Here is a 13,701-nt window from a genome sequence, read left to right as displayed (position 1 = left end):
TCAGCTCCCGCCCTTGAAGCCATTTAGGGAGTGAGCCAGTGCGTGCGAGAGCTCTCTATATCTCTGTCTCTCCTCCTGAATAATGTTCTCTGGAAAAGGATTCCTCCAACCAGCACCGCAGACCAGCTGCCCTGGACTGGCCTTGAACATGGTATGGCTGCTATCACACATTAGGGCAGGAAAAAAAGAGAGAAACACACACACACACACACACACACACACACACACACACACACACACACACTCCGGATGGGAGAACTGGTCACCTACTGTCTTCCTACACGTACTGTCTCATGCATTCCTCTCTCTCTCTCACTGTGCTCTCTGCTCCCTGCAATCCCACACCAGGCCTGGCTGCTGTTCCCAAAACGACATGCAAGCTCTCAGCATGCTGTGTTGATCCGTGGTCACAGACCCACAGCAAGGCATTTTGGGGACAGAAGGGTTCATTACATAACCATTTTCTAAGACTCAGAGGCAGGTGTTTGGCATAGCTGTGAAGGTTCCGTACGGGGCACCTGCATACTGTGTGGGAGGGCTTGGGTCAGATCCCAGTTCCGCTGCTGATCCCAGCTTCCTGAAGAGGCAGCCATGATGGCTCCAGGGCCTTGGTCCCTTCCACCGGGGAGGAGACCTGGCTCCCAACTGTGGCTTGGGCCAGTCCCAGCTGCTGTGGCTGCTTTGGGAGAGAACTGGTGGATGGGCAGATGGATGCTCTCTCTGTCTCTCCTTGAGGTACTGGGATATCTGACACTAAGGTGTTAACCAGCTCTCACACACAGGCTCTCTCTCTCTTTCTCTCTTTGGGAGTGGGCATTTGGCCTAGCAGTAACAGTGCTACTTGGGGATCCAATGCAATAGCCTATTGGCTAAATCCTTGCCTTGCATCTGCTGGGATCCCATATGGGCATTGGTTCATGTCCTAGATGTCCCACTTCCCATCCAGCTCCCTGCCTGTGGCCCGGGAAAGCAGTCGAGGACGGCCCAAAGCCTTGGGACCCTGCACCCGTGTGGGAGACCCGGAAGAAGCTCCTGGCTTCGGATCAGCTCAGCTCTAGCCATTGGAGCCATTTGGGGAGTGAACCAGCAGATGGAAAATCTTTCTCTCTCTCCTTTCTGTAGATCTGCCTTTCCAATAAAAATGAATAAATCTTAAAGAAAAACAGGAAAGAACAGAGCAACCCAAAGGAAGTGGAACAAGGAAAGAAAGCTGAGAAATAAGTTAATTACACAGAAGCAGAAGACGCAATAAAAACCATCGGCAAAGCCAAAAGGTTTCTGGTTAATGCGGACATCGTCTGGAAACGCTGACCACACGACTGGAATTTGTGGCTCACAGGATTGTTTCTGTCTCTGCGGTCTCTGGAGAACCAGCGACACGTAGCAGAGGGCAGACAGACGCCAGAACCTAGGAACTCATGATGCATGCACAAAGAACTGCTCACTAGAAGAAACAGAACTTCACAAAAATGACTCCAAAAAAAAAAAAAATACAGTTCTCTAACTGTACGTGTTTTTCCACGTTTCCCAAAACACGGGAAGCAGCCTTAGCCAGCCTCACACAGAAACAGGGAGTGTGCCAACCGTGGAACCTTTTGTATTTTATTAGTGAACTTTCTTTTTTTTTTTTAAGATTTATTTATTTGAGGGCCCAGCACAGTAGCCTAGCAGCTACTGTTCTGCAAATCCTTGTTCTGCAAGTGCCAGGACCCCATATGGGCGCCAGTTCTAATCCCAGCCGCCCCGCTTCCCATCCAGCTCCCTGCTTGTGGCCTGGGAAAGCCGTCGAGGACGGCCCAAGGCCTTGGGACTCTGCACACATGTGGGAGACCTAGAAGAGGCTCTGGCCGTTGGGGCCACTTGGAGAGTGAATCATCAGATGGAAGATTTTTCTGTCTCTCCTCCTCTCTGTAAATAAATAAATAAATAAATAAATAAATAAATTTTTTATTCGAAAGGCAGAGCACCACAGGAAGGAGAAAAAACAGAGCTTCCATCTGCTGAAACACCCCCCCCCCAGGGACCGGCCTCCGCACGGTGTGGGGGTACTAAGACACAATGCATAGGGCAGTCCCCCCCGTCCCCCCGACCCTGGGTGTTACTCGGGGCTGCCCCTCGAGGGTCACTAATGAAACAAGTGACTCTGGGGGAGGGAGCAAGCGCTCAAGCGGCTCTTTCATTGTGCAGAGAAGGAGCCCTGGTTCTTTGGCCCATTCTGCGGTGCATGAAATGGCACCTCTGAGCCAGACTTGTCAGCCGCCTCCTCCCAGGCACCGGGAATTCAGGAAGGCAGCACAGCTGGAATACACGGTCACCGGCATCAAACACATGTCTTAAAAGGTGCTGCACTTGGAGCCAGTGCCATGGTGTAGTAGGTTAAGCTTCCAGCTGCGGCGCTGACATCCCATAAGAATGCTGGCTTCAGTCTCGGTTGTTCCTCTTCCCATTTAGCTCTCTACATGCGGTGCAGGAAAGCAGCGGAGGATGACCCAAGCCTTGGAACCCTGTACCCGTGTGGGAGAGCTAGAAGAAGCTCCTGGCTCCTGACTTAGGATCAACTCAGCTGTGTCGGTTGCAGCCTTCTGGGGAGTGAATCAGTGCATGGAAGATCCCCCTGTCTCTCCCTCTCTCTGTAACTCTGAACCTCAAATAAAAATAAAACTTACCAAAAAAAAGGAAAAGGAAAGAAAATGTCACGCAATGGAGGAAACAGGTAGCAGCTGAGCCGTCCTAGTTCCTCTAATGTGGAACTCCCCTAGGCTTATCACCAACTCCCGGACAGGCCGGGATGCAGCGGACAGCGAATGTCTCCTACACAAGCTTTTGCTCATTCCTCTACAGGGTTCAATTTTTTTCCTGGTTATTCCATAGAAATATTTAATACTGAGCTATTAATTATTTGCTATCAATGTTGGGAGTAATTTACCCAAACCTAGTGCTTGCATTTTTTTTAAAGATTTATTTCTTTTTGGGCCCAGTGCAGTAGCCTAGTGGCTCAAAGTCCTCGCCTTGCATGTACTGGTATCCCACATGGGCGCCATTTCTAATCCCAGCGGATCCGCTTTCCATCCAGCTCTTTTCTTGTGGCCTGGGAAAGCAGTCGAGGACAGCTCAAAGCCTTGGGATCCTGCACCCGTGTGGGAGACCCAGAAAAAGCTCCTGGCTCCTGGCTTCGGATCAGCTCAGTTCTGGCCACTTGGGGAGTGAATCAGCAGACAGAGAATCCTTTTCTCTGCCGTTCCTTCTGTCTGCAAATCTGCCTTTCCAATAAAAATAAACTGAAAGGCTCGTGTAGTATGTAACAAGTCCTCCCCACTCTGTTTTTATTCTATTTTGAGTTAGTGCGGCCGAAGGGGACGTGGCCCGGATCGCTCACTCCTCAGATGCTGGGCTTGAGCAGGCCGAAGCCAAGACCTGGGAACTCAGCCCGTCTCCTGCGTGAAAGGCAAAGACCCCAAAACCTGAGCCTGCCGCCTCCTGGGGGGCTCATTCTCAGGACGCCAGAACTGGAAACAACATCGGAACTTGGACCCGGCGCTTGGATGTGGAACGGTGCTCACTTGCGCAGCACATGGGCTGAAACCGGACGTGGGATACAAGCGTTTTAAGCGCCAAGGCCGATGCCTCCCTTCCTCCCTCTTTCTTGCAGAGACCAAAAATCTATCAAATGTTCACTCTCTGAACGTGACCAATTACACGTTCGTTGCTCGCTGCGCTTCCCATGAGCTGGTGGTGGGACTGCAAGTCCCATCAGATCAGTTCAGGGTTCATTGATGAAAACATTGCACAAGCAAGCAATGTCCTCATTGCATTATAACAGGGGGCACACAATGTCTCCGGGGGTTTTAAATGGTCTTTCTGTTCACTTTACTTACAGGGCAGAGAAAGACAGAGATCTTCCACCCACTGATTCATTCCTCGAATGTCCGTCACAGCCGACACTGACCGAGCCAAAGCCAGCGGCCAGCAGCTCAGTCCCTGTCCCCAACCCAGGTGGCACGGACGCAAACACGCCACCACCTGCTGCCTCCCAGGGTGCGTGTTAGCAGGAAGCTGGAGCAGAAGCAGAGCCAGCCCCCACACCAGACACACAAATATGGAGTGCACGTGTCCCCGAGCATGTCAGCCGCCGGCCTCCTCCCTTCTAACATTTCCCTCACGCTTCTTTCTCCGGATCAGCCCCCAGACTAGTGCAGGCAGCAAGGCACACCCTGCGCTGACCTCGTCCTGGAGTAGCGTTTCTCATCTCTTCCCACCGTGGGTCACATCAGGCGTGGGCGCTGAGATGCACCCTTGGGAGCTGAGGTCTGAGTCGGCCCTCGGGCCAAGGCCCTGCTCACCTGCTGCTGCTGGCCCTTCCTTCCAGGTGCACCTGCCCGCTCTCCTTCGTTCCTTAAGCAGCCGCTGCAATGGGTCTGAGAGATGTCCTTGAAAATCCATGCATTGGGCCCGGCGTCATGGCCTAGTGGCTAAAGTCCTCACGTTGCATGCTGCCAGGATCCTATGTGGGAGCCAGTTCTAATCCCAGCAGCCCTGCTTCCCATCCAGCTCCCTGCTTGTGGCCTGGGAAAGCAGTCAAGGATAAATCAAGACCTTGTGATGCTGAGCCTGTGGGGGAGATCCGGAAGAAGCTCCTGGCTCCTGGCTTCAGATGGGCTCAGCCCCAGCCATTGTGACCACTTGAGGAGTGAACCATCGGACAGAAAGTCTTCCTCTCTGTCTTTCCTCCTCTCTGTATATCTGTCTTTCCAATAAAAACAAATAACGCTTTAAAAATTCAAAAAGTGGGCCCGGCATGGTGGCGCAGTGGTTAAGGTCCTCGCCTTGCACGCCCGGGATCCCATATGGCCACCAGTTCTATCCAGTTCTATTGAGCACAACGGCCAATACTATGCCGATCCGAAGCCAGGAGCCTCTTCCGGGTCTCCCACGCAGGTGCAGGGTCCCAAAGCTTTGGGCCATCCTCGACTGCTTTCCCGGGCCACAGGCAGGGAGCTGGATGAGAAATGGGGCAGCTGGGATTAGAACCGGGGCCCATATGGGATCCTGGCAAGGATTTTTAGCTGATAGGCTACCACATCAGGCTCTGGAAAGGCAGATTTACAGAGAGGAAAGACAAAGATTTTCCATCTGCTGGTTCATTCCCCAAATGGCTGTAACAGTCAAATCTGAGCCAATCCGAGGCCAGGAGTCAGGAGTTTCTTCCAGGTCCCCAGGCTTTGGGCTGTCCTCTACTGCCTCCCCAGACCACAAGTAAGAAGATAGATGGCATGTGGAGCAGCTGGGGCTAGAACTGGCACTCATAGGATACCAGCACTTGCAAGGGGAGAATTAACCACTGAGCCTACGTGGCCAAGCCCAATTTTATTTCTTGAAGAGGCAGAGAGACATTCGCTGACTTTACTCCCCAGATGCCTGCAACATCTGGAGCTGAGCCAGAAGCCAGGAAGTCCCCCAGCCCTCCCCTGTGGGTCACAGAGCCCCCGGCTGCTGCTTCCCAGGGTGCACATGAGCAGGGAGCTGGAGTCAGGAGCAGGGCTGGGGAATCTCCTAGCTAGAAAGTGACCCTGTCATCACTCACCACACCTGGTTACCATGTGGGCTACCATCTGCCCAGCATGCCCTCCTCGTGTTCTGTTTTTGGACTGGTGATGACCCAGCTCCAGCGTGAGTCTCCCGTGGACACCCGGACCCGCTTGTCTTGCCCTGCCCTGACAGGCCTTCCAGACCTTCTCCTGGGTTGGGCACTTGCCTTCTGGCACAGCTTCGTCTCAGCGGCGGTCTGAGGGCCCTGCCCTGCTGCCTCACATCTAGAGATCCCAACGGGAGTGGGAGACCTGGTTGGTTTTGGCTAAACTCCCTGAGAGATGGTCAAGAGGCTCGTTGTCTGGGGGTGGGGGGACATGGCGGGGTCCTTTATTAGTCCCCTTGACTGGCAAGGTAAGCACACAGATGTGCCATCCAACATGACCCAAAGGTCTCAGATCATCCCTACCCAACCAGGCGTGACAGTCCAACTCCCCCAGAGCCACTTTGTCCCACACTCACTGCTGTCCCGAGGAAGTGCTAACTGTGGCATTGACTGACCACTCCAAGGAGCCTTCCCTGGGTCCCCGGGTCTGCAGCCTGAGAAGGCAGCAGGTATGAAGCTTGTTCATCAGCGTAGAGACCCAGGGTGTCTTCAGCCTCCAGCTGTGACTGGCCCCAGCGGGAGTCTGCCACCAGTACCCCGCTAGAATGGGAAGGGGGCGCGTGCTGAATTCACAGGTGTCAACTTTGTCAAGGCAACGCCTGCAGGCCCTGACGGGCTGTGGTGGTCGTAGCTCTCAGGGGTCGACGCCCACCTGTGTGAGTGCAGTAGGGAAGTCTGTATCTTCTGATTCGGACTTCTTTTCTCTGGTTTTAAGGATTTCTTTGTTTGGGGCCCGGCGGAGTGGCCTAGCGGCTAAAAAGTCCTCGCCTTGAACACACCAACTCCCTCCCTGTGGCCTGAAAAGGCAGTCGAGGACGGCCCAAAGCTGTGGGACCCTGCACCCGTAAGGGAGACCTTGAGGAAGTTCCTGGCTCCTGGCTTCGGATCGGCATAGCACTGGCCCTTGCGCTCACTTGGGGAGTGAACCATCAGACGGAAGATCTTCCTCTCCATCTCTTGACCTCTCTGTATATCTGACTTTGTAATAAAAATAAATAAATCTTTTTTTTTAAAAAAAAAAAAAAGGATTTCTTTGTTTGAAAGGTAGAATTAGATCTCGGAAGAATTTTTCCATCTGATGGTCTGCTCCCCTGATGTTCGCAACAGCCGGTGTGGGCCAGGACAAAGCCAGGAGCCTGTAGCTCTGTCTGGGCCTCTCCCACACACGTGGCCAGGTCCCACGTGCTGGGCCCTCGCCCACTGCCTTCTCAGGCACCTTAGCAGGGAGCTGGATGGGAAGCAGAGCGGCCAGGACTCCGAGGGAAGTACAAAGTGTAGCCCGCTGCGAAGCCCAATTAATCTGTCCTGTCAAGCTTTCTCCGGCTGAGAGCTGCTTCAGGCTGTCCACCTGCTCTGTGTCAATTCTCTAGGCGTCTCTGCAGCCTGCTCTCAGCTCTTCCACACCCCTGCCCTTGGCTGTGGATCATGTCCACCCTGGCCACCCTTGGCCTGTCTCTTCCAGGGCACTGGTTTCTCTCTGATGCCCACTGTTGGTATATTCACTGCAGTGTCCACGGAGGCTGTTTGCACTCACCAGAGAGCTTCATGCAAAGACCCCAAAGCACTCAGCACCTCGGGGTGGTCACTGTGCCTGGGAGTCTGTTTTACACACCACACCCCTGCATGGGACAAAGCCAGCCACCTAACCCAGGTCACCAGGCCAAGAGCCCCATTTGATTCATTTTCATTTTTTCTCAGGATTTATTTTATTTGTCTGAAAGGCAGAGTTACACAAGGAGACAGAGATCTTCCATCGCTGGTTCAGTCCCTAAGTTGCCATCCACATGGCTGGGGCAGGACCATGCCACAGCCACAGCCACAGCCACAGCCACAGCCACGAGTCTCATGTGACGGGTGGGTCTCTGGGCCGAGCCGCCTCTGCCCCCTTAGATACCACCCTCCCCCCTTCCAATCTCGGATGGATGCCCCCAGAAGGCAGAGGGGCCCCTTCAGTAGGTCAAAGCCCCCCGGAATAAGTTAACGGGGGAGGGGGTGCCTAGCCAGGCCGGCCCAGCTCTGTCTCACAGACCCAGCGGTAGGGTCTCTGGCATACGTCGTCGTTCCAGCGGCCATCGTTGGTGAAGTGCGCGCAGTCCTCGCCCCCTCCGAGACCGTGCCCCGACCAGTCGTCTGGCTGGCCTGGCCGCCAGTTCCTGGAGGACGGGGAGCCAGTGTGGACGGGACCCCAGAGCCGCCACCCATCCTCTCCGCTTAGGGCTCACACTCACTTGTATCCCAACTCGTAGCTGGAGCCGTCCACCCACTTCCAGGACCCTTCTGGGTCGGACAGGCCCATCCAGGTGTTCAGGAAGCCAATGTGGTGCTCGATGAACTTCTGGGGGGGGCCGAGTTGGGATGAGGGGGGACAGGGAAGAGCGGTGACCTCTGCTGTCCACCTACCTGCCTCTCCCGGGGCGGAGGGGAGGAAGGGGCGCCCACCTGCTCGGCGCGGGAGGTGACCACGACCAGGTGCGCGTTCTCCAGCTGACAGTACCTGTCCGCCTCTGGCCACGGTTTCCCGGTGCGCGAGAACCAGTAGCAGCCGCCCTCGTACTCCACCCAGTTGACGGGGCAGCAGCTGTGCTGGGAGCCTGGGGAGGTTGCAGGGGCGATAGAGGCCGGGGTCGGGTGGGGTGGGAGTGGGGGTGAAGCCGCCAAGGGGCTTGGGAAGGGGGCAGCGGCACAGCCAGGTGGGCACCTGCAGCAGGTTGCTCACCATTGCCCTGCAGCGTGGCCATCTGACAGCTGAGGCTGCGCAGGTCGGACACAAACTGTTTCACGTGCAGTAGCAGACTGGAGTGATCTGGGGGGGAGGAGAATGGGGTCGGGGGGGCTGACCAACCACAGATGGCCTGGCCTCTCTCTCTCCCTGCCCCTCTGACCTTCGTGCAGGTCCTGCTGCAGCTTCTCCAGCTCGGACTCCAGCGACTTCATCTTTTTACCCACACTGTCTCCTGGGGGCAAAGGCTGGCTCAGGGTCCGCCTGCGGACCCCCCCCCCCCAGCGTCCCCACTCCCACCCCGTTCCCACCCCTCACCCTTGGTACTCAGGGCCGTGACCTCGGCCCCGGTGCTGGCTGTGAAGTTGCTGAAGGTCTCCCGCAGGGCCCGCAGCTCCTCCTGTAGCTGGGAGTCTGGGCAGGAGGAAGGGGCACCCACAGAACCACATGAGGGGACTGCGCCCCGCTCACGACCCCCTTCCCTGCCCTAACCCCGGGGTGGGGGGCACCCACTCTGGGATCCGATCACGCAGATCACCACCAGCAGCAGGAGGCTGAGACCCAGGGAGAGGAGGAGGAGGCGGGGTCCGGAGCAGAGACGCCGCAGCAGGGACTGGGGAGCAGGCGGCCCTGCAAGCACAGGGGACGCCAGGAGCTCAGGGTCTTGGGGGCCGGCCGAGCCTTACACAGTTCCGGGAGGAGGACAAGCTAAGCCTGCTGAGCGACTGGGGGCGACGTATAGATAAGGAAATCTGGGCGGTGGGCTAGCCAAAGGAACCGGGAGCAGCTGCTGGGGGTCGGCGGGACGTGGCGGGAGGGATAGGAGCGCTGGCAGCCGCTGGCGCCCGTGACCTTCTCGAACCCTGCGGGGACCCTGGGCGTCTGCTGCCACCTAGTGACTACGTGGCGTCACTGCGGCCGGTAGGTTTCGCCGCTGCCTGGAAACGGGGTTGTTATCGCCCCCTGCAGGTCAGCAAGGGAAGGCGGTTTCTTTAGCTCTCCGTGAATTCCACCTGTTCTGTGCTGCGCGCAGGGACAGAGTCGCTGCCACCAGGACTCCCTTAGCCCCTGTCTCCTGCGAGCAAGAGTGTGGAGGGCGTCCTCTCCCGTTTCCTTCCCCGCAGCTGCTTCCCAAGGCAAGCAAATCGCACACCACCATCCCTCCCCATACACGCCTTAGCTGGGTAAGAACCGCACAGTCACTGCCGGCAAGAGAAAGCAACGAGGGGATGGGGTCCCTGGGGTCCCCGGGGGTCCCTATTTTTGATGCAGGAGGTCTTCACCCCTACCAATATCAGGGACAGCCCTCAATCCCTCCACACGTCCCACACATGGGGTGCTGGTTGCCCACCCCCCGGCCCATCACACACACACACCTTTCCTGAGCTGGCGTGGGTCGCCCTCCTCATTGTCCAGATGCTGGAGGTCTTGATACTCCTTAGTCATGATAGGGCTGGCGCGCTGGACGAAGACTGCAGCCGGGGGGCTGAGTGGGGCTAGGGCAGGAGCTGGAATGGGGTTTGGGGGTAAGAGGTGGGGGTAGGGTTCCTTGTCAAATCCCAGCAGTGGCTCCTCTCTGCCACCCACTGCCAGGGCTGACTCCCCACCCCCAAACCCATCCTCTGATGCCCCTCACTACACACACACACACAGTCCCACCCCCTACCGTCAGCTGGCACCCCGACTTATCTTCCGGTTGGCTTGCTGAAGGTCTGGAGCTCTGACTGCTCAGTGGCGTGCAGATCCCAGGCTGGAGCCCGGGGTGAGAGGACAGCCCTGGACACCGGGAGCAAAGGGGGTGAACCCCGCGGTGTGTCTGTGTGTCTCGACACGCAGGGGCCCAGCATCCGCAGTGCCTGGGACTTTGGACGGTAAACAAAGGTGGTGATGGATTTGGGACTTGGTTGGGGGTGGGAGGCAGCGGGAGTTGGGGTGTGTGGTCTCTGCTGTCCCCCCACAGCAGGAGGGAGTCCTAACTGACCTGCACCCCTACCCCCCCATACATAAACTCTTCACCTTGCTCCTCCCTGCACCACTGGGAGAAGGATCCAGGCTCAGTGGGGCACCGGAGAGGGGGGAGGCGTTTCACACCCCTGTCCCTCCTCTGCTTTCCACTTCCTGCCTCTGGATTTCCCAGAATTGCTGGGATCGTGGAGAGCAGCTGTCTGCTCTTGCCCAATCCTGGCCAGTGACCCTGGCATTGGAGCCTCAGCCCTGGACTCCTGTGGATGAAAGGTAAAGTCCTCCAAATGACACAGTATCGGGGAGGCCAGAAGGAGCCAGGGGTGGGATCAGCACCAACCAGCCACAGCATGACTCCTGCTGGGTCCCCTTCCTCACGCCACCACCCACCAGGGGACTTTCCATACACTCCCTCCTCTCAGCCCCGGAGCAGATAACAAAGCTGAGGTTCTCAAAGGTAAGCGCTTGTTCAAGGTCACTCAGTGAAGCAGTGCCCCAAGAACTTGCCCTGAGTCAGCCTAACCCCCCAGCCCTGTGACTGTGCCTGGGCTCTGGGTTCAAGAGATGCAAAGCAGGGCCCGGCACGGTGGCCTAGCAGCTAAAGTCCTAGCCTTGCACACACTGGGATCCTATATGGACACTGGTTTTAATCCCAGCATCCCTGCTTCCCATCCAGCTCCCTGCTTGTGGCCTGAGAAAGCAGTGGAGGACGGCCCAAAGCCTTGAGTCCTGCACCCACGTGGGAGATCTAGAAGCTCCTGGCTCCTGGCTTCGGATCGGCTCAGCTCCAGCTATTGTGGTCACATGGGAAGTGATTCAGTGGATGGAAGATCTTCCTCTCTGTCTCTCCTCCTATCTGTATATCTGACTTTGCAATAAAAATAAATAAATCTTTTTTTGGGGAAAAAAAAAGGTGCAAAGCATGGTTCCTCTGCTGCAGTTCCAGTTATGCTGATTTGCGCACCAAGCCTTGCTGTCCAGATGCCCAGGGGACTGGCCTATGACTTTGTCACTGACAGCAGTTGCATCATCTCAGAATCCTGTCCTTTGGCTGCTGGCTTGGGTGACTCCAGGGGTGTTCTTTAACACGCTGCTTGTTCCCCACTAGGTGAGCTTGCGGGATGGCGGGCATGGAGCGAGAGTGGGAGCTGGAAGCCAAACTAAATTGCTCCATTATGTAAGCTGAAGCCGTGAGGCTGTGGCTTTTGGCCGCTTTACCAGCTGAATTTGGCCAGTGTATGCCGCCTCCAGGCTAAGCAGGCAGGTACCATCATTCCCTTGCAGGCACCATGTGACTAAAATGGGAAGTGACCAGAGCTGTTTGCCCCCCAACAACCTGGGTTATGAGTAATAACCTCAATGAGCACTATGGATGGTCCCTTGCTCAGGAGGATGGTGGCTGCAGGCACGGGAGGGCAGCAGCAGGGCGGTCACTCGTGTGACTCTCATAGGCAAGGCCAATTTCTGCTCCTGAAATAACCACTAAGCCATGTGGGCATGGCCACCTGGGAAAGCAGCTGAGGACGGCCCCAAACCTTGGGATCCTGCACCCACATGGGAGACCCTGGAAGAAGCTCCTGGCTTCTGGCTTCGGATTGGCTCAGCTCCAGCCATTGTGGCCACTTGGGGAATGAACCAGCAGACAGATCTTTCTCTCTGTATCTCCTTCTCTCTGTGTATCTGCCTTTCCAATCAAAATAAATAAATAACTCTTTAAAAAAAAAGTCACAGTCCCTGTTTCTCACCCACCATCTGCGTAGGTGATGGGGCTACACCCAAGTGTCAAAGCCCACTTGACATCTGGCCACAACACACATGGAATAGACAAGTGAATAGGTACTGGGGGTGGCTTGGGGCCTGGTGGCTAACACACTGCCAGGCAATCCTGCACCCCATACCCAAGTGCCCGGGTTCAAGTCCTATGCCTGCTCCCAATCCTGGTGTCCTGCTCCGGTGATGGCCTTTGGTCCCTGCCACCCACAACGGAAACCTAGACGGAGTTCTAGACTCCTAGCTTCAATCGGGCTCATCCCTGGCTGTCACAGGCATTTGGGGACCAGCAGATGGAAGCGCTCCCTCTCTGCCTCTCAGATAAATTTTAAAAATAGAGAAATTTAAATATACATGAGGCCACACTGTAACATAATAAACCAAGCCTACACCTTTGAAACCAGCCCATTCTGTGGGCCCGGTGCAAAGGCTCAGCAGCTAAGGGCAAGCACCAGGATCCCATAGGGGCACTGGTTCGTGTCCTAACTACTCCACTTCCTACCTAGCTCTCTGCCTATGGCCTAGGAAAGCAGCAGAGAATGGTCCAATGCCTTGGGACCCTGTGTGGGAGTGAATTAGCAGACAAAAGATCTTTGTCTCTTCATCTCCTTCTCTCCATAAATCTGATCTGCCTTCCCAATAAAAATAAGTCTAAACAAAACAAAAAAAAATCCCAGTATATCCTATATAGGTTCCAGTTCAAGTCCCAGCTGCTCCATTTTCTATTCAGCTCCCTACTAATGTGCCTGGGAAAGCAACAAGAGATGGCCCCTACCATCCATGTGCGAGACCCAGAAAAATGCCCAGTTCCTGGCTTCGGCGTGTCCCAAGCTCTGACTGTTGTGATCATTTGGGGAGTAAATTGGCAGATAGATCTCTGTCTCTCTTCTCGGTAATTCTGCCTTTCAAGTAAAAAAAAAAAATTATATAGATATAGATAGATAGCTTGGGAAAACATATGTTCAAAAATAATTCACTGGGGTGGGTGCTTGGTCTAGCTGTCACAACCCCCAGGTCCCATAGTGGAAAATGGGTTTTGCAGCCCCAGCTCTAGCTACAGTTCCAGCTTCTTGCCAATGTAGACCCTGGGAGGCAGCAGCAGGTGGGCAGTGGCTGAAATACTTGGATTCCAGACCCACATGGGAGAGGCCCAACTTGAGTTCTCGGTCTCCGACTTGGGCCTGGCCCAGCCTCAGCCACTGTGGATATTCAGGAAGTAAATTGGCAGATGGGACTTCTCTGCATTGTTCTTTTACTCTGTCTCTCAAGTAATTAAAACAGGAGGTAAAATCGTACAGATGGCACATGTGGGTTAGTCTTTTACACTAACTAGTCAGAAGTGTCTACAAAAACTGCCCCTCTAGACTTCAATGCAACAAGGTCGCCTGCTCATCCCACATGAGCACCAGTTCAAGTCCTGGCTCCTCCTCTTCTGATCCAGCTCCCTGCTAATGCACCTGGGAAAGCAGTGGAGAAGGCCCAGGTCCTTGAGCTCCTCCGTCCTCAAACAAATTCAGTGCATCAAGGGGCCTCTGGGATGATAATCTAGAGCTCAACT

At 55.4% G+C, this 13,701-nt stretch overlaps 1 protein-coding gene across 1 annotated transcript; it reads right to left on the bottom strand.

Moving 5' to 3' along the window:
- Positions 1–7,688: 7,688 nt before the first annotated feature.
- LOC121169970 (asialoglycoprotein receptor 1-like) lies at positions 7,689–9,857 on the bottom strand. Its single transcript, XM_041000812.1, has 7 exons — positions 9,788–9,857; positions 8,730–8,825; positions 8,575–8,646; positions 8,409–8,495; positions 8,132–8,283; positions 7,921–8,027; positions 7,689–7,845 (listed from the first exon to the last, which is right to left on the bottom strand). Exons 1-7 carry the CDS (start codon positions 9,855–9,857, stop codon positions 7,689–7,691), a joined length of 741 nt encoding a protein of 246 aa, XP_040856746.1.
- Between the last annotated feature and the right edge of the window lie 3,844 nt (positions 9,858–13,701).

This window comes from Ochotona curzoniae, unplaced genomic scaffold (genome assembly GCF_017591425.1).
Source record: "Ochotona curzoniae isolate NIBS_2020 unplaced genomic scaffold, NIBS_Ocur_1.0 scaffold_2453, whole genome shotgun sequence".
In the NCBI taxonomy this organism is placed as follows: domain Eukaryota; kingdom Metazoa; phylum Chordata; class Mammalia; order Lagomorpha; family Ochotonidae; genus Ochotona; species Ochotona curzoniae.
The sequence above is the reverse complement of the archived record's forward strand: the minus strand, read 5'-3'. Positions and strand labels throughout refer to the sequence as shown.